The sequence below is a fragment of the Microchirus variegatus genome (assembly GCF_963457635.1).
Source record: "Microchirus variegatus genome assembly, chromosome: 9".
NCBI lineage: Eukaryota > Metazoa > Chordata > Actinopteri > Pleuronectiformes > Soleidae > Microchirus > Microchirus variegatus.
This window is the reverse complement of record NC_139810.1, coordinates 21,730,103-21,752,433: the sequence shown is the minus strand read 5'-3', so window position 1 is coordinate 21,752,433 and position 22,331 is coordinate 21,730,103. Positions and strand designations below refer to the sequence as shown.

General features: G+C 35.8%; 1 protein-coding gene across 1 annotated transcript in view; it reads right to left on the bottom strand.

Moving 5' to 3' along the window:
• Positions 1-22,331, bottom strand: part of LOC310931496 (dihydropyridine-sensitive L-type skeletal muscle calcium channel subunit alpha-1-like) — a 39,197-nt gene that overhangs the window by 8,884 nt on the left and 7,982 nt on the right. Inside the window, exons 12-44 of the mRNA XM_083894666.1 lie at positions 22,108-22,315; positions 21,578-21,698; positions 21,350-21,464; positions 21,157-21,256; positions 20,971-21,040; positions 20,409-20,541; positions 20,198-20,327; positions 20,057-20,116; positions 19,868-19,974; positions 19,660-19,747; positions 18,424-18,531; positions 18,268-18,320; positions 18,044-18,190; positions 17,617-17,818; positions 17,354-17,512; positions 16,051-16,161; positions 15,849-15,932; positions 15,200-15,247; positions 13,323-13,349; positions 13,115-13,240; positions 12,947-13,012; positions 12,096-12,187; positions 11,854-12,013; positions 11,631-11,758; positions 11,419-11,515; positions 10,958-11,060; positions 10,772-10,873; positions 10,552-10,685; positions 10,240-10,365; positions 9,805-10,007; positions 9,657-9,721; positions 9,400-9,446; positions 9,234-9,308 (exon numbers count right to left, since the gene is read on the bottom strand). Of these exons, the coding sequence (XP_083750792.1) occupies positions 9,234-9,308; positions 9,400-9,446; positions 9,657-9,721; positions 9,805-10,007; positions 10,240-10,365; positions 10,552-10,685; positions 10,772-10,873; positions 10,958-11,060; positions 11,419-11,515; positions 11,631-11,758; positions 11,854-12,013; positions 12,096-12,187; positions 12,947-13,012; positions 13,115-13,240; positions 13,323-13,349; positions 15,200-15,247; positions 15,849-15,932; positions 16,051-16,161; positions 17,354-17,512; positions 17,617-17,818; positions 18,044-18,190; positions 18,268-18,320; positions 18,424-18,531; positions 19,660-19,747; positions 19,868-19,974; positions 20,057-20,116; positions 20,198-20,327; positions 20,409-20,541; positions 20,971-21,040; positions 21,157-21,256; positions 21,350-21,464; positions 21,578-21,698; positions 22,108-22,315 (3,595 nt within the window). The remainder of the gene's footprint in view (positions 1-9,233; positions 9,309-9,399; positions 9,447-9,656; positions 9,722-9,804; positions 10,008-10,239; positions 10,366-10,551; positions 10,686-10,771; positions 10,874-10,957; positions 11,061-11,418; positions 11,516-11,630; positions 11,759-11,853; positions 12,014-12,095; positions 12,188-12,946; positions 13,013-13,114; positions 13,241-13,322; positions 13,350-15,199; positions 15,248-15,848; positions 15,933-16,050; positions 16,162-17,353; positions 17,513-17,616; positions 17,819-18,043; positions 18,191-18,267; positions 18,321-18,423; positions 18,532-19,659; positions 19,748-19,867; positions 19,975-20,056; positions 20,117-20,197; positions 20,328-20,408; positions 20,542-20,970; positions 21,041-21,156; positions 21,257-21,349; positions 21,465-21,577; positions 21,699-22,107; positions 22,316-22,331) is intronic.

The window sequence follows — 22,331 nt, the reverse complement described above, 5'->3', positions numbered from 1 at the left end:
ACGACATAGTATAGTATAATGTACTACCTTGTATAGTATGACGTTTTTGTCAAGTTTTTGACCAAAAAAACGTTTTTCAAAAAATGGTCACATTTAGGACTACATACTATAGTATGACGTACTACATAGTATAGTATGACGTTTTTGTCAAGTTTTGGACAAAAAAAAAGTTTTTCAAAAAAATTGTCAGATTTAGGACAATTTTTCTTTTTTTTGGACGACATAGTATAGTATGTCGTTTTTGTCAAATTTTGGACCAATTTTTTTTTTCAAAAAATGGTCACATTTAGGACTACATACTATAGTATGACGCACTACATAGAATAGTATGACGTTTTTGTCAAGTTTTGGACCAAAAAAACGTTTTTCAAAAAATTTGTCAGATTTTGGACGACATAGTATAGTATGTCGTTTTTGTCAAATTTTGGACCAATTTTTTTTTTCAAAAAATTGTCACATTTAGGACTACATGCTATAGTATGACGTACTACATAGTATAGTATGACGTTTTTGTCAAGTTTTGGACCAAAAAAACGTTTTTCAAAATTTTTTTCAGATTTAGGACGACATAGTATAGTATGTCGTTTTTGTCAAATTTTGGACCAAATTTTTTTTTTCAAATATGGTCACATTTAGGACTACAAACTATAGTATGACGCACTACATAGTATAGTATGACGTTTTTGTCAAGTTTTGGACCAAAAAAACGTTTTTCAAAAAATATATAAGATTTTGGACGACATAGTATAGGATGTCGTTTTTGTCAAATTTTGGACCAATTTCTTTTTTTCAAAAATTGGTCACATTTAGGACTACATACTATAGTATGACGCACTACATAGTATAGTATGACGTTTTTGTCAAGTTTTGGACCAAAAAAACGTTTTTCAAAAAATTTGTCAGATTTTGGACGACATAGTATAGTATGTCGTTTTTGTCAAATTTTGGACCAATTTTTTTTTTCAAAAAATGGTCACATTTAGGACTACATGCTATAGTATGACGTACTACATAGTATAGTATGACGTTTTTGTCAAGTTTTGGACCAAAAAAACGTTTTTCAAAATTTTTTTCAGATTTTGGACGACATAGTATAGTATAACGTACTACATAGTATAGTATGTCGTTTTTGTCAAATTTTGGACCAAATTTTTTATTTCAAAAAATGGTCACATTTTGGACGACATAGTATAGTATAACGTACTACATAGTATAGTATGACGTGTTTGTCAAGTTTTGGACCAAAAAAACGTTTTTCAAAAAAATGGTCAGATTTTGGACGACATAGTATAGTATGTAGTTTTTGTCAAATTTTGGACCAAATTTTACATTAAAAAATGGTCAGATTTTGGACGACATAGTATAGTATAACGTACTACATAGTTTAGTATGACGTTTTTGTCAAGTTTTGGACCAAAAAAACGTTTTTCAAAAAAATGGTCAGATTTTGGACGACAGAGTATAGTATGTCGTTTTTGTCAAATTTTGGACCAATTTTTATATCAAAAAATGGTCACATTTTGGACGACATTGTATAGTATAACATACTACATAGTATAGTATGACGTTTTTGTCAAGTTTTGGACCAAAAAAACGTTTTTCAAAAAATTTGTCAGATTTTGGACGACATAGTATAGTATGTCGTTTTTGTCAAATTTTGGACCAATTTTTTTTTTCAAAAAATGGTCACATTTAGGACTACATGCTATAGTATGACGTACTACATAGTATAGTATGACGTTTTTGTCAAGTTTTGGACCAAAAAAACGTTTTTCAAAATTTTTTTCAGATTTTGGACGACATAGTATAGTATAACGTACTACATAGTATAGTATGTCGTTTTTGTCAAATTTTGGACCAAATTTTTTATTTCAAAAAATGGTCACATTTTGGACGACATAGTATAGTATAACGTACTACATAGTATAGTATGACGTGTTTGTCAAGTTTTGGACCAAAAAAACGTTTTTCAAAAAAATGGTCAGATTTTGGACGACATAGTATAGTATGTAGTTTTTGTCAAATTTTGGACCAAATTTTACATTAAAAAATGGTCAGATTTTGGACGACATAGTATAGTATAACGTACTACATAGTTTAGTATGACGTTTTTGTCAAGTTTTGGACCAAAAAAACGTTTTTCAAAAAAATGGTCAGATTTTGGACGACAGAGTATAGTATGTCGTTTTTGTCAAATTTTGGACCAATTTTTATATCAAAAAATGGTCACATTTTGGACGACATTGTATAGTATAACATACTACATAGTATAGTATGACGTTTTTGTCAAGTTTTGGACCAAAAAAACGTTTTTCAAAAAAATGGTCAGATTTTGGACGAAATAGTATAGTATGTCGTTTTTGTCAAATTTTGGACCAAATTTTTTATTTCAAAAAATGGTCACATTTTGGATGACATAGTATAGTATAATGTACTACCTAGTATAGTATGACGTTTTTGTCAAGTTCTGGACCAAAAAAAGGTTTTTTAAAAAATGGTCACATTTTGGACGACATAGTATAGTATGTCGTTTTTGTCAAATTTTGGACCAATTTTTTTTTCAAAAAATTGTCACATTTTGGACGACATAGTATAGTATAACGTACTACATAGTATAGAATGACGTTTTTGTCAAGTTTTGGACCAAAATAACGTTTTTCAAAAAAATTGTCAGATTTTGGACAACATAGTATAGTATGTCGTTTTTGTCAAATTTTGGACCAAATTTTTATATCCAAAAAAACGTTTTTCAAAGAAATGGTCAGATTTTGGACGACATAGTATAGCATGTCGTTTTTGTCAAATTTTGGACCAAATTTTTTATTTCAAAAAATGGTCACATTTTAGATGACATTGTATAGTATAATGTACTACCTAGTATAGTATGACGTTTTTGTCAAGTTTTGGACCAAAAAAAGTTTTTTCAAAAAAAGGTCAGATTTTGGACGACATAGTATAGTATGTAGTTTTTGTCAAATTTTGGACCAAATTTTTTATTTCAAAAAATGGTCACATTTTGGACGACATAGTATAGTATAATGTACTACCTAGTAAAGTATGACGTTTTTGTCAAGTTTTGGACCAAAAAAAGGTTTTTTAAAAATGGTCAGATTTTGGACGACATAGTATAGCATGTCGTTTTTGTCAAATTTTGGACCAAATTTTTTATTTCAAAAAATGGTCACATTTTAGATGACATTGTATAGTATAATGTACTACCTAGTATAGTATGACGTTTTTGTCAAGTTTTGGACCAAAAAAAGTTTTTTCAAAAAAAGGTCAGATTTTGGACGACATAGTATAGTATGTAGTTTTTGTCAAATTTTGGACCAAATTTTTTATTTCAAAAAATGGTCACATTTTGGACGACATAGTATAGTATAATGTACTACCTAGTAAAGTATGACGTTTTTGTCAAGTTTTGGACCAAAAAAAGGTTTTTTAAAAATGGTCAGATTTTGGACGACATAGTATAGTATGTCGCTTTTGTCAAATTTTGGACCAAATTTTTTATTTCAAAAAATGGTCACATTTTGGATGACATAGTATAGTATAATGTACTACATATTATAGTATGACGTTTTTGTCAAGTTTTGGACCAAAAAAAGTTTTTCAAAAAAATGGTCAGATTTTGGAAGACATAGTATAGTATGTAGTTTTTGTCAAATTTTGGACCAAATATTTTTATTTCAAAAAATGGTCACATTTGGGACGACATAGTATAGTATAATGTACTACGTAGTATAGTATGACGTTTTTGTCAAGTTTTGGACCAAAAAAAGGTTTTTTAAAAAATGGTCAGATTTTGGACGACATAGTATAGTATGTCGTTTTTGTCAAGTTTTGGACCAATTTTCATATCAAAAAATGGTCACATTTTGGACGACATTGTAAAGTATAACGTACTACATAGTATAGTATGACGTTTTTCTCAAGTTTTGGACCAAAAAAACGTTTTTCAAAAAAATGGTCAGATTTTGGACGACATAGTATAGCACAGGGGTCACCAACCTTTTTGAGTCAGAGAGCTACCTTAAGGGTAAAAAATAATATGGAGGGCTACCATATAATATTTTTTTATTTGTTTACCATTTAAATGATTAATATTATGCATTCAACTGCATACACATTCCTTCCAGTGCTTACTCCTAACGATTACCAGTTTTTATAAACAATATCAAAGATATTTTACTGACAGATCATACGGATACATGCAAGTGAGGTGAAGTGAAGTGAGCCCGCGGGCACCGTATTGGCTGCCCGCGGGCTACCAGGTGCCCGCGGGCACCACGTTGGTGACCCCTGGTATAGCATGTCGTTTTTGTCAAATTTTGGACCAAATTTTTTATTTCAAAAAATGGTCACATTTTGGACGACATAGTATAGTATAATGTACTACCTAGTATAGTATGACGTTTTTGTCAAGTTTTGGACCAAAAAAGGTTTTTTAAAAAATGGTCAGATTTTGGACGACATAGTATAGTATGTCGTTTTTGTCAAATTTTGGACCAAAAAAACGTTTTTCAAAGAAATGGTCAGATTTTGGACGACATAGTATAGCATGTCGTTTTTGTCAAATTTTGGACCAAATTTTTTATTTCAAAAAATGGTCACATTTTGGATGACATTGTATAGTATAATGTACTACCTAGTATAGTATGACGTTTTTGTCAAGTTTTGGACCAAAAAAAGTTTTTTCAAAAAAAGGTCAGATTTTGGACGACATAGTATAGTATGTAGTTTTTGTCAAATTTTGGACCAAATTTTTTATTTCAAAAAATGGTCACATTTTGGACGACATAGTATAGTATAATGTACTACCTAGTAAAGTATGACGTTTTTGTCAAGTTTTGGACCAAAAAAAGGTTTTTTAAAAATGGTCAGATTTTGGACGACATAGTATAGTATGTCGTTTTTGTCAAATTTTGGACCAATTTTTTTTTCAAAAAATGGTCACATTTTGGACGACATAGTATAGTATAACGTACTACATAGTTTAGTATGTCGTTTTTGTCAAATTTTGGACCAATTTTCATATCAAAAAATGGTCACATTTTGGACGACATTGTAAAGTATAACGTACTACATATTATAGTATGACGTTTTTGTCAAGTTTTGGACCAAAAAAACGTTTTTCAAAGAAATGGTCAGATTTTGGACGACATAGTATAGTATGTCGCTTTTGTCAAATTTTGGACCAAATTTTTTATTTCAAAAAATGGTCACATTTTGGATGACATAGTATAGTATAATGTACTACATATTATAGTATGACGTTTTTGTCAAGTTTTGGACCAAAAAATGTTTTTCAAAAAAATGGTCAGATTTTGGACGACATAGTATAGTATGTAGTTTTTGTCAAATTTTGGACCAAATTTTTTATTTCAAAAAATGGTCACATTTGGGACGACATAGTATAGTATAATGTACTACGTAGTATAGTATGACGTTTTTGTCAAGTTTTGGACCAAAAAAAGTTTTTTTAAAAAATGGTCAGATTTTGGACGACATAGTATAGTATGTCGTTTTTGTCAAGTTTTGGACCAATTTTCATATCAAAAAATGGTCACATTTTGGACGACATTGTAAAGTATAACGTACTACATATTATAGTATGACGTTTTTGTCAAGTTTTGGACCAAAAAAACGTTTTTCAAAGAAATGGTCAAATTTTGGACGACATGGTATAGTATGTCGCTTTTGTCAAATTTTGGACCAAATTTTTTATTTCAAAAAATGGTCACATTTTGGACGACATTGTAAAGTATAACGTACTACATATTATAGTATGACGTTTTTGTCAAGTTTTGGACCAAAAAAAGTTTTTCAAAAAAATGGTCACATTTTGGACGACATAGTATAGTATGTAGTTTTTGTCAAATTTTGGAACAAATTTTTTATTTCAAAAAATGGTCTTATTTGGGACGACATAGTATAGTATAATGTACTACGTAGTATAGTATGACGTTTTTGTCAAGTTTTGGACCAAAAAAAGGTTTTTTAAAAAATGGTCAGATTTTGGACGACAGTATAGTATGTCGTTTTTGTCAAGTTTTGGACCAAAAAAAGGTTTTTTAAAAAATGGTCAGATTTTGGACGACATAGTATAGTATGTCGTTTTTGTCAAATTTTGGACCAAATTTTTATATCAAAAAATGGTCACATTTTGGACAACATAGTATAGTATAATGTACTACATAGTTTAGTATGACGTTTTTGTCAAGTTTTGGACCAAAAAAAGGTTTTTCAAAAAAATGGTCAGATTTTGGACGACATAGTATAGTATGTAGTTTTGTCAAATTTTGGACCAAATTTTTTATTTCAAAAAATGGTCACATTTTGGACGACATAGTATAGTATAACGTACTACATAGTATAGTATGACGTTTTTGTCAAGTTTTGGACCAAAAAAACGTTTTTCAAAAAAATGGTCAGATTTTGGACGACATAGTATATAGTATGTCGTTTTTGTCAAATTTTGGACCAAATTTTTAAATCAAAAAATTGTCACATTTTGGACGACATAGTATAGTATAATGTACTACCTAGTATAGTATGACGTTTTTGTCAAGTTTTGGACCAAAAAAAGGTTTTTCAAAAAAATGGTAAGATTTTGGACGACATAGTATAGTATGTAGTTTTTGTCAAGTTTTGGACCAAAAAAATGGTCAGATTTTGGACGACATAGTATATAGTATGTCGTTTTTGTCAAATTTTGGACCAAATTTTTAAATCAAAAAATTGTCACATTTTGGACGACATAGTATAGTATAATGTACTACCTAGTATAGTATGACGTTTTTGTCAAGTTTTGGACCAAAAAAAGGTTTTTCAAAAAAATGTTAAGATTTTGGACGACATAGTATAGTATGACGTTTTTGTCAAGTTTTGGACCAAAAAAACGTTTTTCAAAAAAATGGTAAGATTTTGGACGACATAGTATATAGTATGTCGTTTTTGTCAAATTTTGGACCAAATTTTTATATCAAAAAATTGTCACATTTTGGACGACATAGTATAGTATAATGTACTACCTAGTATAGTATGACGTTTTTGTCAAGTTTTGGACCAAAAAAACGTTTTTCAAAAAAATGGTAAGATTTTGGACGACATAGTATAGTATGTAGTTTTTGTCAAATTTTGGACCAAATTTTTTATTTCAAAAAATAGTCACATTTTGGACGACATAGTATAGTATAACGTACTACATATTATAGTATGACGTTTTTGTCAAGTTTTGGACCAATTTTCATATCAAAAAATGGTCACATTTTGGACGACATTGTAAAGTATAACGTACTACATATTATAGTATGACGTTTTTGTCAAGTTTTGGACCAAAAAAACGTTTTTCAAAGAAATGGTCAGATTTTGGACGACATAGTATAGTATGTCGCTTTTGTCAAATTTTGGACCAAATTTTTTATTTCAAAAAATGGTCACATTTTGGATGACATAGTATAGTATAACGTACTACATATTATAGTATGACGTTTTTGTCAAGTTTGGACCAAAAAAAGTTTTTCAAAAAAATGGTCAGATTTTGGACGACATAGTAGTATGTCGTTTTTGTCAAATTTTGGACCAAATTTTTTATTTCAAAAAATGGTCACATTTGGGACGACATAGTATAGTATAATGTACTACGTAGTATAGTATGACGTTTTTGTCAAGTTTTGGACCAAAAAAAGGTTTTTTAAAAAATGGTCAGATTTTGGATGACATAGTATAGTATGTCGTTTTTGTCAAATTTTGGACCAAAAAAAGGTTTTTCAAAAAAATGGTCAGATTTTGGACGACATAGTATATAGTATGTCGTTTTTGTCAAATTTTGGACCAAATTTTTATATCAAAAAATGGTCACATTTTGGACGACATAGTATAGTATAACGTACTACATAGTTTAGTATGACGTTTTTGTCAAGTTTTGGACCAAAAAAAGGTTTTTCAAAGAAATGGTCAGATTTTGGACGACAGTATAGTATGTCGTTTTTGTCAAATTTTGGACCAATTTTTACATAAAAAAATTGTCACATTTTGGACGACATAGTATAGTATAACGTACTACATAGTATAGTATGACGTTTTTGTCAAGTTTTGGACCAAAAAAACGTTTTTCAAAAAAATGGTCAGATTTTGGACGACATAGTATAGTATGTAGTTTTTGTCAAATTTTGGACCAAATTTTTTATTTCAAAAAATGGTCACATTTTGGACGACATAGTATAGTATAACGTACTACATAGTATAGTATGACGTTTTTGTCAAGTTTTGGACCAAAAAAACGTTTTTCAAAAAAATTGTCAGATTTTGGACGACATAGTATATAGTATGTCGTTTTTGTCAAATTTTGGACCAAATTTTTATATCAAAAAATGGTCACATTTTGGACGACGCAGTATAGTATAAACGTACTACATAGTATAGTATGACGTTTTTGTCAAGTTTTGGACCAAAAAAAGGTTTTTCAAAAAAATGGTCAGATTTTGGACGACATAGTATAGTATGTCGTTTTTGTCAAATTTTGGACCAAATTTTTTCATATCAAAAAATGGTCACATTTTGGACGACATAGTATAGTATAACGTACTACATAGTATAGTATGACGTTTTTGTCAAGTTTTGGACCAAAAAAACGTTTTTCAAAAAAATGGTCAGATTTTGGACGACATAGTATATAGTATGTCGTTTTTGTCATATTTTGGACCAAATTTTTTTTTCAAAAAATGGTCACATTTTGGACGAAATAGTGTAGTATGACATTTTGGTCGACAACATAGTATAGTATGACGTTTTGTTCACATTTAGGACTAAAAAAATGTTTTTAAAAAAATTGTCCGATTTTGGACGAAATAGTGTAGTATGACATTTTGGTCGACGACATAGTATAGTATGACGTTTTTGTCAAATTTTGGATCAGAACATTTTTTCAAAAAATTTGTCAAATTCAGGACGACATAGTATAATATGATGTTTTTGTCACATTTTGGAGGACATAGTATAGTATGACGTTTTTGTCAAATTTTGGACCACAATTTATTCCTAACATTTTTTCAAATTCTGGACAACATAGTATAGTTTGAGGTTTTTGTCAGATTTTGGACCAAAAAAGTTTTTCTAAAAAATTATAAAATTCTGGACGACATAGTATATAGTATAATGCCCTTCCCTGATCGTAGAAGTATTGATTTATTTAATATTTGACATGGTTAAGTGGTTAATCGGTTCCTTACCTCCTGGACAAGCTGGTCAGATGCACTCCGGGAGCTCTGACTCTGACTGTCTCCATAGTGAGGATCATAAGGAAACTATATGGAAAAGACATGCATGTACAGTTCATCTTCTGTGTGACTTCATCATTATGCACATGTGACAAGTTCCCCTTTCTTGGAATGTTACCTGTGTTTTGTCTGTTCTCACTGTGAAACTCCAGGATCTCAGGTTGTCTGATTAAGGGTGAAAACAAGACATGCATTTTGAGAGGATAATAAAACTCACCTGAAAAGATTTGATGATTGATAGTAACACTGAAAATTATACTGATAATCAGATTTTAGATTTTTCTATTTTCTGTGTTGCGATAGTAAATTGACTATCTTTTAGATTTAGAGATAAAACTCACAGGAATCACATGAACCCCACATCTCTGCACTTACCTGGATCTGTGTCCTCACTGGGATTGTAAAACTCTTCAGGACTGCCTTCTCTTTCATATGAAAACCTACAAGACAACAAAAAACCATCAGACACAGTCGCCGCCAAACAAACGCCACCAAGATAAATAACAGTGAGGTTGTTTCTTACTCTGCAAAGGCGTTATTGTTTGTGTTGTTCTTTGTCGTGGGGAAGAATTCAGTTGTAGACGTCAAGGGAGAAAAGTCAGGTGATGACTCGGGCTGACTGTCGGAGAATATGAGTGGTCGCTGTTTGGTCATGTGTGGAGGCTGAGTGTTGGTGGGCTCAGTGGAGAACGGGTCCATCCGGTTACCAAACAGAGAGTGTGTACGCTGGAAATATCAAGCACACATGCAGATATAAACCCATATTGTGATACAAAACTGCCAACCATCTTGTTACAAGATCAAGTTCCATTCCCCTTCCGCTTGACATTGAAATTTTGAAAAAATGTTTTCACTGGACTAAAAACGCATAAAACCCTCTCCAGGACCATTTAATCAAATAAGATTGATGATGATTATCACTGCTGCACTGCCCATGCTTTCAGAGAGTGGTTTTCACCTGGTAAATTCCCTCTTCTCCAGCCTCCTCCATAGCTCTGTCCATCTCTTCCTCATTCTGCAGGTCTCCTGAAATGGTCCTGTGCATCTCTGGAGCTGCCTCATCATCTGTACTCCTCAGACCTGCCTACAAATGCATGAAGGAAGTGTTAAAAATGAAAAGTAGAGGCACGTAGCACTGCATTACCAAGGACAGGAGTACTGCTGTAAGAAAAAGCCTGGTGCCCTTTGAATATATGAGCAGTTATTTTGTGACTGACATTTTTAAACATGACACTGATCATATGATGCTGACTCCAGAGTGTCTGATCACCTGAATCTCTGGGCCTGAGGCGTTCTTCTTTGAGGGCCGGTAGCCGTAGTACTCCTCCTGACGCTTCAAGAATTTGCGCAAATGGTCCTGAAGGAGGAAGGTGGCGTAGAATTTCCCCACAGTCACCTCATCGTCTATAACCAAACGAGTTAGGGTGCATTTTAGTGCTGGATCATTTAGTAAAGGTGAACTTGAATAGAACCGATTCATTTAAACATACCTCCGATCGGGGGTATGACCTGGTCTAACAGTTTCATACTGGTGCGTTTCCAGATTTGTTTTATAATGGCCCTCAGCTCTTCATTGGCCTGCTCAAAGTTACCTATTGACAGTCCATGAAAAAAGCAGCAGATTAAAATTTAAATCACCTGATGGATCGGTTTACTGTGTCAGTGATGCATTGTACCTTCAGTTTTGATCTTGAGAGCAGTCCTGACCAGAGAAAACAGGGTGGCATTGAAAGTGACTGTGCCATCACTGTTGAGAGGCATGTTCATACCAACCAAACGCTGCACAAAGGAAACAGAGAATAGTGAGTAATAATAGAAAAATTGAGGAGGAAAACAAAAACGTTTTATAAACTTTTTGTATGTATTTTCCCAAGTTTTTAATTCACTTTATTCATATCATCATTAATATCAATTCATACTATGTTATGTAAGGCTATAGATATCATATACAATCTTTATATAGTACATATTATGTTTAGGTTAGTTAAAATAAGACAACTACAACTCATATGTTATTTTACTAGTGTCCATTTGGAATGATTTTTTTACATGATGTCATCACATGACTTCCATACATTACACACAACACCATGCACAACAGTTTATGCAATGTCTCTGTAATTAAATATGGATGTACCTTGCACGCAGCACGATGAGGACAGAACTTGCCAAAGCCGAGGGGAGGCTGGATGCTTCGCAGCAGCGTCACCACATCCAGATGTTTGATTCTCCCACTGTTAGATCCAAAAAACAAGTTACATTCATCTGAGGTGGGACACACACACCCAAATCTGACCTAATGATTGGGTTTGATTGAACTTATGGATCTCAATTTGAGTTCAGGTTTACGTGGCTTCAGGGTCGTATTCAGCCCAGATCTTCTTAAACTCGTCCAGATGATGAGGACCAAGGAGCGACCAATCACGGGTCAGATAGTCAAAGTTGTCCATGATGACCGCGACAAACAGGTTGAGGATCTAAAGCAGGAAGGGAAAAATAACACCCTTATTTAAGAAGTGAAAATCTCATATGTAATGGTGAACAGCCATGCGGTTTATGGCTGCTTCTTTACCAAAAAGGCACAGAGACAGTAGAAGCTGAGGAAGTAGAAGACAGCAAAGTTGGACCCGCAGGTGAACTCCTCTCCTGGCTGAAAATCAGACTTGGGGTCGCACTTCTTCCCATACATCGATGCTACCATGACCTCCTGCCAAGCCTCTCCAGTAGCACATCTTAATATAGAAAACGCAAAACAAGTACAGTGAGTGAAGCTCAACACTGAGCTTTGACCCTCATTTTGGTCCACACACTTACCGGAATAACATAAGTACAGCCTGAGGGAATGTCTGGAAGTTGTTGTTGCGGTTGATTTGGGTGCCGTCCACTAAGGCTACCTTTCCAAAGATCTGAAGGGATTTTAGACAGTAAAAATACAGACATTTTACTTATTAACATATTAACCCTTGGAACACAGAGTATTTTAAAAAGAATGCACAACATAGAGCGTCTTACATCCTTTTTTTTTCAGAACAACCTACACTCTTAGAAATAAGGGTTCCAAAAGGGTCCTTGTACAAGGGCTGAGGTTCTACCTGGAACCATTTGCTTCTGAAAACCCTTTCCCAAAGAAATGGGGTTTTCAAGAGTTCTTGGTAACACTGATGGTTCCAGTAAGAACCGTTTTGATCCAGAGAACCCTTTAAAACCCCTTATTAATAATAATAAGGGTTTGAATAAAGGGTTTTAAAATGGTTCTTGGTAGAACCCTCGAAAAGGGTTCCAGGTGGAACCTTTATAAAAAGGTTCTACCTGGAGCCAAAAAGGGTTCTCCTATGAGGACAAGCTAGCCGAAGAACCTTATATGGTTCTACTTAGCACTTTTATTTCTTAGAGTGTAGGTAAAAAAAATAAAAAAAATAATTTTCACCAACTATATAAACACAACTGAGGAAAAATTACTCAAAATGTTTAAAATCGAATTTAATTTATTACATTTGGAATATCACTACTAAAAAATGCAATATAAAATGAATCATAATTTTGACTCAACAACACATAAGACGGAACAAAGAACACACCCCCAGGATGTCCATATAAGGCATAGATCCATGCCGCATGTGCACTAATGGTTAAAGAATACTAAAAATCAACACTGAAAACAGTACCTGCATCCCAATGACAGCATAGATAAAGAAGAGCATCACGATGAGCAGAGCAACGTGAGGAAGCGCCTGTAGATACAAACCACATAGTCCAATTAGAGTGTGTTAAAGTAAAAAAAAAACACATTAAAACCAAAACATTTTATGATAATGATGAGCAGCGTGACAGACCTGGAAGGACTTGATGAAAGTCCAGAGCAGGTTACGAATGCCCTCTGATCGGTTCAGCAGTTTGACCAGACGCATGACACGGAAGAGTCGGAAGAACGTGATGGAAACAGAGGCATTCTCAGAGGCCTGTGGAGAAAAGACAGTGTGTTATGACAAAAGGAAAACAAGGAAAAAATGTTAGATTTCAATCCTGAGAGTTTGTTCTTACCGCAATCGCTTGCATAGGATTCGTCTCCTGCACAAAGAGAAATGTCAAAGTCCAACATCACTTGATAAAAGTTACGATACCATTAATAGGAAGCACATAGCAGACATAGGATCATTAGATAAACACTAAAATTGGGTTAATATAAGAAAGTTACCCACTTTTTAGGAGTTTTAGTTTGCTTAAAAACTAGAAACTAGAAAAACTGCTACAACTTGTAACTCATGCGAAATTAACAACATCACACTTGTTGCTGTCAAAAATGTAGTTTTCAGTCATTCAGCATCATTAATACTGCATACACTACCATTCAAAAGTTCGGGGTCACCCATACAATTTTTTGTGTTTTCCATTAAATCTCACACTTTTATTCATCAAAAGAGTTGCAAAATGAATAGAAAATATAGTCAAGACATTGACAAGATTAGAAATAATGATTTGTATTGAAAATAATAATTTTGCCCTTCAACTTTTGCTTCCGTCAAAGAACCAGCAAAACTGTTTTCAGCTGTGCTAACATAATTGCACAAGGGTTTTCTAATCATCCAATAGCCTTCTAATGCGATTAGCAAACACAATGTACCATTTGAACACTGGAGAGATGGTTGCTGGAAATGGGCCTCTATACACCTATGTATACTCAACGCACAAACTTGAAAATGGTGAACAAAAATAGAATGTCATGACGTTTACTCAGATTCTTGATGCATTTGTTTATGGAATGATTTGTTTTGCTCAAACCCAGTAGTCCAGTGTCACTTGGCCACTCCTATTGACTACAATCTCAGATTGAGTATTTCAACTCACGACAGTCATGGAGCATGGCAGGAGTGGTGGTCAATATGGTTGACCAGTACACAGATACTCCTTATGGTCTGGTCAATAAAAGGGCACACCAAAATGTGGACTTTTGTCACTTGTCAATATGCCACAGATGTCATAAATCACGAGGGAGCGTGCCATTGGCATGCTGAGTGCTGGGTTGAACGTTACAGCTGTGGCAACACAACTGGATGTGCATCATTCCACTGTCAGCCGCCCGTGGACTCGTTTCAGAGAGACTGGAACGACAGAAAACCGGGTTCCAGTTCCCCCAGAACGGCCGCCAACTTCAAGTGGCTCTGCAGGAGGGATGGGACAACATCCCCAAGGCCACGGTCGACAACCTGGTGATGTCCATGCGTCGCCGGTGTACCGCTCTGCGTGAGGCTAATGGTGGACACACACGTTATTGAAGTTTGTGAACTTGGATCATCGATCCCCCTGGTTGTGTTCTTCCTGCCATTACTCCAGGACCTTTGTTTTGAAATTGATCCTAATGCTCGCAAATTAAAGCCACTTAACCGATAAAGTTGTACTGTTATTTTTTGGATAGTTACTCTGTTTTGTCACATAACAATAACTACAAGTTTTTCTTCCTGCGTTTTAGTGTACATATTCCATTAAAAACCAGACGTTTGCAGCTAGAATAGTCATCTACCATGAACAATGTATAGAGTGTATTTCTGATTCATTTAATGTTATATTCATTGAAAAAAAGAGCTTTTCCTTCAAAAATAAGGACATTTCTAAGTGACCCCGAACAGTTCTGAACAGTAGTGTGTACATATATATATATATAATATACAGATATATATATATTGAGATGTAGCTCTAATTTTATATGAGCCATACTGTAACACAAATTAGATAACATGTTGAGGGCCTGAACCCATTCTCTGCAAGATGACATGGACAGTAAAAAAAACAAAAAAACATCCGCACTTTGAGCCACAAACAGTTCAGTACAGTATTACAACCAGTTTAGTTGAGAACAAAGTGAAGTGCTCACACAGCAAGGCTCATGCAGCAGTGCAGTGCGGTGCAGATCAGATATTTACAGCACAGCCATGGAGACAGTACAGTCCTCCACTGGAGGCCAGGGCAGTCTGTGGAGGATAGACAGATGAGGAGTGAGATGCATGGAGGACGGAGAGAGATGATGGGGATAATGGGGGGAAAAAAGGAGGAATATTGAGCATGAAAAGATGTGAAATAAGATGTGGGTGCAGAGAACAAACGTCACTATAAGCTTGTGTCTGTGAATGAAGAAAGATGAGGGTGATGCAGTGCAACAGAGAAAACTGTGACTTTGTGTGGTGTTATACGGTTATCACAAAAATAACAACAACACTAAAAACCTCCTTTGATATTAGATCAGTGATCACCGAAAGTTCTGGTGATGTAAATTGAAAAAAAACATCTGAGGTGGCACAAGGCACTGAGGAGGCTGAGAGTGAAGAGGGTGAAGATTTGCCAACAACAGTACTGACCGTGACCTGAGAGCTATCTGCTGGTGCCAGTCACAATAATACGCTTCTGTGCGACAGCATTAAATAAATTCCCCCAGTCGTCTAAATTAACATCACCCTATTGACTGGGAATGTTTCATTATGACAACACAAGGGACTTTCATGTGCAGCACCTGTGATGATAATCAAATGTCTGTGGAAAAGATAAAATCATACATGATTTGTTGTTCTCACTCACATCGACTTCGCTCAAGATGACGTCAACAACGCTACCAACCACAATAACGAAATCAAAAACGTTCCAGGGGTCTCCGAAGTAGCCCTGCACAGAGACACAATGCAGCAGAAGCACTGATGACACAACAGGACAACTGGGTGGGGGTGGGGGGTGGGGTGGAGGGGTGGAAAACCACTGGAACCACAGACGTCAGTGTTTTTACCTTCGCTTTGAAGGCCATGAGTTTAAGAATCATCTCCACGGTGAAGAGCACGGTGAAGATCAAGTTCAAAATCTCTGACAGCTTGGTCACATGGGCTGACTGGTTGCAGTGCTGCACGGAAAGAAAAAGAAAATGCAAGTTTGCCGTTACACTGCAGTGAAGTTACCGTTTGGTTTACTCCAGATCACAGGATTTTCACTGAGGGGCCATCAACAAATTCCTGTAAAATTGAGAAATAACTGCTCTGTTTTATAATGTCTTGCAGCTCAGTGACTACAAACCAGTGCCAAAATATGTTCATATATTTAAAGGCGCCATATGTAAGAATGTGGCCAAAAACGGTTACTACACTCAAATTCAAAATACAGAGGTCTTTTAGGTTACGTTTTCTCCACCATTGTAGCTCAGACGTACTGTAACTGGCAACCCGTGGTTGCTCGGCAGCTGAGAATCTACTGACTGCAATGATTGGTAGACGGCGGTAGGTGGCGCCACATGCCAAAACATGATTTCAAAACATAAACATGATTTGCAGTCTGCAAAAGATTTTTTTTAATGCAAATATTTTGTCTGTACTGTTGTTGTTGGTGAGTTCACTATGTTATATGAACATTATTCCTGATTCTGTGACATATTAGGAGGATTTTACGATCAGTTGCTTTAGATTTATTACATAATGCACCTTTAAGTCCATATATTTATAAAAAGTGAAAAAAATATATTTCTCTCCTAGATAAACAGGAAACCATTTTTTCTTCTTTTTTCGTCCATATCATGGGACTCACCGACTAAAAACTGATGCCAAATAGTATTACTACCTTAGACAACAGAACATATCTCCAAACTCAGACCTAAGATATTAACCCAACATGTAGTTTCATAGAAGATCATTACATATTACTAGCTAACATCATCGAGTATAGTCAAAAAGGTTGTTTTAAAACTTAAATCTTCCTCTGTAATGTGACAACAAATCCAGTTAACAAGTAATAATTATTTCACCTGTAACACTTATTTTCATGTGGAAAGCATAAATATGTTTCAAAAAAATAAAGAAAATAACACTGTTTTAACTTGAGTAGAAAGTCTTTCTCAAAGAACAAGTCTAATTTAAATTGAAGTGATGATTAAATTGACACAAACAGCATCTAAGCTGAGATAAACTGAATCAGCCTTTTCAAATTCTGTCTCATGTTTACATAAAACTACAAAGAATCACATTTTTCATTCACTGAATGCTACAAAAGACACAACAGATGTACTGAAGACACAACAGATTTGTTTACATTGCACCATGACTTACCAGCATCCCCAGACTCATGGTATTGAGTATAATCAGGAAAAACATGAGGTACTCAAAGTAGCAGGAGGTGACAATGTACCAGACCCTGTACTGGTAGGGGTTTTTGGGGATGTAGCACCTCAGAGGTCGAGCCTTCAGTGCGTACTGCACACACTGACGCTGAAGGGAGAGGCAGCACAGATGAGATGTGGGTTTTCAAGGAAAATGATTCACAGTTTCAGATTTTTACTTGACCAGGCTCGACTCTGAAGGTCTCGTCGTACCTGGTTCTTGTCGAGCTCACAGTCCTTATACTCCTCCTCTCCCTGCTCCTGGAAAGTGACGATGACGAAGCCCACGAAGATGTTCATCATGAAGAAGGCGATGAGGATGATGTAGATGATAAAGAAGATGGAGACGTCCACGCGGTTGTTGAAGACGGGGCCCATGTCTTCTTCACCTGAATCAATGGCTCGGTATAACAGTCTTGGGAACAGGTGAGGAAGAAGATCAAAAGATTAGAGACACAATCATGGCAATGTGTATGGATGAAATGTATAATTCATTAGATTAAAAAGGATATATTGCCTCTTCTACAATTCCTGGCTCGAGGCAATTGAGTTACTTCCATCTCAATATCCACATAACAAGATAATCTGTCCTCAAACTCAAAGACACCATTTATCAAATCAAAATGCATGCAGTGCTTACTTTGGCCAGCCCTCAAACGTGGACACGGTGAAGAGAGCCAGCATGCCATTGAGCACGTTGTCAAAGTTGAAGTCCCCGTTGAGCCATTCTCTCTGAGCCAACGTTGTGTCTTGTAAGGAATTCTCCATGTGCTTCACGAAGTATCCTCTGGGGGCAGACACAGTGAATGGTCACACTAAAATAGCACTATGGTTTCGATGGATTATATAATATATTTGCCTTACTGGCATTCCTCCCCGGTCATCTTTGAGGCGTCTGTGCAGCTGTAGAATTTACCCTACGAGGTAATGGATTAGTGATGTATTTGATGCATAGGCAAGTTTGTTTCTAATACACTAATATTTTATGTGGTATCAACTGTATCAGGTGCAAAAACCTACCTTGAAAAGTTGCACGCCGATACATGCAAAGAGGAAATTCAACAGCATGGTGACCAGGACGATGTTACCGATGGTTTTGATGGCGACAAACACACACTGGACCACATGCTGTTGTCAATACAGACACACAATGACCAGTTAACACACAGTCAAGTAGGTAATGGAAATACATGGCAGTGGAAATTAAGAAAATACCATTACTTCAAGGTACTTTAAAGGAGTCATATTATACCCTATTTCTCCAAGTTAACCTAGTTCCCTGGTGTCCTAATGAACATGTCTGTGACATGCTTTGGTCAAAATACCATAAGGATGAAGCATCACAGCAGTTCAATCACCCTGTCAAAACAGCCCTGTTCAGAATGCTCTGTTTAGTAGTATTTCTTTAAAAAAATAAAAAATAAATATATATATATATATTTATAAATAAAACGAAACTTAAGGGACACAGAGGCTACTGGCAGTTAGCATTTGGAAAAGTGATCATTTGCAGGCTCTAGCAGGCACATTGCCGTCATATTATAACATGTATCCACCGGACAGATAAATCCTCTGAGGCTGGAAGTTTGTGTAGGACTCTGTGCTGCACTGTGGCGCCAAGAATAGAACTTTTCGCGAACTTCACGGACTTCCGATTTTCGGATACAGTTGCCCTCGCCATCACTCTTGCGTGTTTTACGGACAAAGTGGAGCTCCGCAAGACAACAATTCCAGGAATTTAGCGCATTGCGACATCCCAGTGAGTGCGCAAGTCAACATCGCATGTTTTATCTCCTGTACTTAGACTGAGGAGAATCACAAAAACATGAGTGAATCTTTATCGCACTTTATAGGGCCTCCAGAGTCCCAGATTTAAATGATTAAAAAGTTGATTTTGCATAATATGTCCCCTTTAAAATTGTACTAAACCACATGTTTAAAGAAGAATATCGTACCATTTACTGCAACAACATGAACTATTTACTAACCCTAACCCTTAAGTGAAGAGAAAGAAAAAACATGGCCTCCAAATCAATCATTTGTGGGAAATAGGAATTGTCTGAATGTTTAGTTTCAATAATATGTTGAGGTCCAAATATTTAAAAGTATCCAAAAATGTATATGTATATTTTATAGATATTTTTTTTTTGTTCTTTTTCCAACCACACCAATCATCTCACGACATATCTGTTTTTAGCAAGGATCTGAAAACTTTCTCCACCTGAGAAAACAGAGACATTCTTTTTGCACTTGTACCTTCAACCCTTTAGCTCTGTTGATGGCCCTAAGAGGCCTCAGCACCCTCAACACCCTGAGAATCTTCACCACGGAGATGGCACTGGATCTGCATTTAACACATGGCAAAAAGGAATGTTGGTTGCATTGTCTTGAAAAACTACCAAAGTGTAATGTGGGGAAAGAAAGAAACAAAATGGAATGTTTTATATCCAATGCAGTAACTCACTCCATTCCCATAGAAAGCAGGGAGACTCCGACCACAAGCAGATCCAGGATGTTGAAGGAGTTACGACAGAAGGAGCCCTCGTGCATGAACGCTCCATACACTGTCATCTGTCATGTGCATATTGGTAGAAATGTGTAAGACTATGAACACTTCTATCAAATTAAACAAATAGCAAAAGGTGGTATTTACCTTTAGTACAATCTCAATGGTGAAAACCGTCGTGAAGACAATGTCAGCATAGGCCAAGATCTGGAAGAAAGATGCACTCAGTTATCAACCGTGACCTTCTTTCAATAATCACTGTCTGTCACATTAGACCCTGCTTATCACCTTGTTTCTGTAGGACTTGGGATCGATGGGGTCCTCAGCCGCCAACGAGATGGAGGAGAGCAGGATGAACAGGAGGATTAAGTTGGTGAAGGACGATGCGTTGATGATCTTGTAGCAAAGCTTTCGGAACCTGAAGACCAGTGAATGGCCCATAAACACTCACATACACAGATTATTATAATATGAAAAACAATCAGTTTTAGGCTCTCACTTGTTCTGAGGGCCAAAGATGAAAAAGGAGCTGGCTACAGGCAGTGGAACAGCTTCTTCCTTCAGCTGCAGGTCGGCCATTGGTCGGGGTCGATCGCTGATGGGGATATCAGGCTCTACCTCCTCATCGTCACCTACCATTAGGAAAAAAAAGCAGGCTCAAAATACTTTACTGCAATTACACATCTACTGATAGGTGGAACAGGAAGACAGAAAGAGAGAATACAAAGCAAATTAAATTAATTCCACATCTAAAGGAAATGTATACATTGAACTCCCGATACCAAATAACATTGTAGACTTTATATGGTAGTCACCAGGGCAGTGTGAAAATAGCCTAACTTTAGACTGCATTATAAACTCAGCTCAGGGAACTGGGAGTCTAATAATAAGGAGAGGCTACTAAACATAGCCAAGCAGCTCTGATATACAGCCGGTGTAATCAATATAAATTCCTACAATCAGTGAACTCTTTCTGCTCCATCTGCATGATAGCTGACAAAGAAAGTGGTTTGAGATGAAGATTCTTTTTTTTTTTTGAGGTTTAGATATTTGTATATTACCCGGGAAGTCAGCAGGTGGGAATGGATCTTTCACTTCATTGACATTTGACTCGAACTCATCAATTTTTAGCTGAAAACAAAAGAGAAATAAAGAGTACATATATTTATTTACAGTATGTATAGCTTCTATCACTGTTCTATTCATGAATATATGTGTACATTATGATACCAGAAAGAAGCACTAACCTTAGCAGTGGTGGGCATGCCCTCTATCTTGGACCTCTGCTCTGCCAGTTTCTTAGCTATCCTCTCTCTTTCCTCATCAGTCTTGTCAGGCATTTTAGACCTGGAGGGGAAAGAAGGAAATGAATGGGATATGTTTAAGATATGAGTAAATACAGCAGAATAGTCTCACTCAGGTTAAACCTCTTTTATTCACCTGAGCAGCTTCCGTCTCAACTTCTCCTCTGCCTTCTCTTTCTGGGCTGAGGTCAGACTCTCAGCCTCTGCCAGGTTGTCGACGGCGATGGCCAAGAAAACATTCAGAAGGATGTCTGATTGCAGCGAGTTCAGGGACAAACAAACTCTTGGGATCTATTTGCCAGCCGTTATTGTTATGCATAGCTTTTTGAATATTACATGACCTTGTTTTGCATGTGACGGATACAGTTTCCACAAACATAGAGGACAACGAAGTAGATGGCGACTAGGATGCCGGGGAAAACAGGCCCTCCATAGGCCATAATGCCATTGTACATAACATTGGTCCAGTCTTCTCCTGTCAAGACCTGGGAAAAACCGTCAGTGACACGACACACGATGAATCATAAATAGAAAATAAATAACATTTAACATTACAGTACAGTAATAATGTAGTGATATGTTTATAATTATGAAATAGCAAGGTAACAGTGTAGTAATAAGGAGATAATACTACAGTTATTCTATGTGATATCTAGGTAATAGACTGATAATAAGAATCACTATAGGCTACCAACTGTGACACCATCACATTCATAAATACCATGTTATAAAGTTGAAATTCATTTTCCTGTAGGTCCCACACACATTTTTAGTCCCACACTACTTTTAATACTTGGTGATTACTATAGAAATAGGATGATATATATCACCATAATAATTAAAAATAATAATCATACTGTCACTACATTGTTACAATACAATGGTTAGTCTCACCTGAAATACACTTATGAGGGCCTGAGGGAAATTGTCAAAGTTACTGCGTCTGGGTCTTTGGTCGGGGAAGTTGAATTTTCCTCCAAAAACCTGCATGCCGAGGAGCGAGAAGATGACGATGAAGAGAAAGAGGAGGAGGAGCAGGGAGGCAATGGAGCGGACAGAGTTGAGGAGAGAGGCCACGAGATTACTCAGAGAGGTCCAGTACCTGCAAAGCAGTTGAG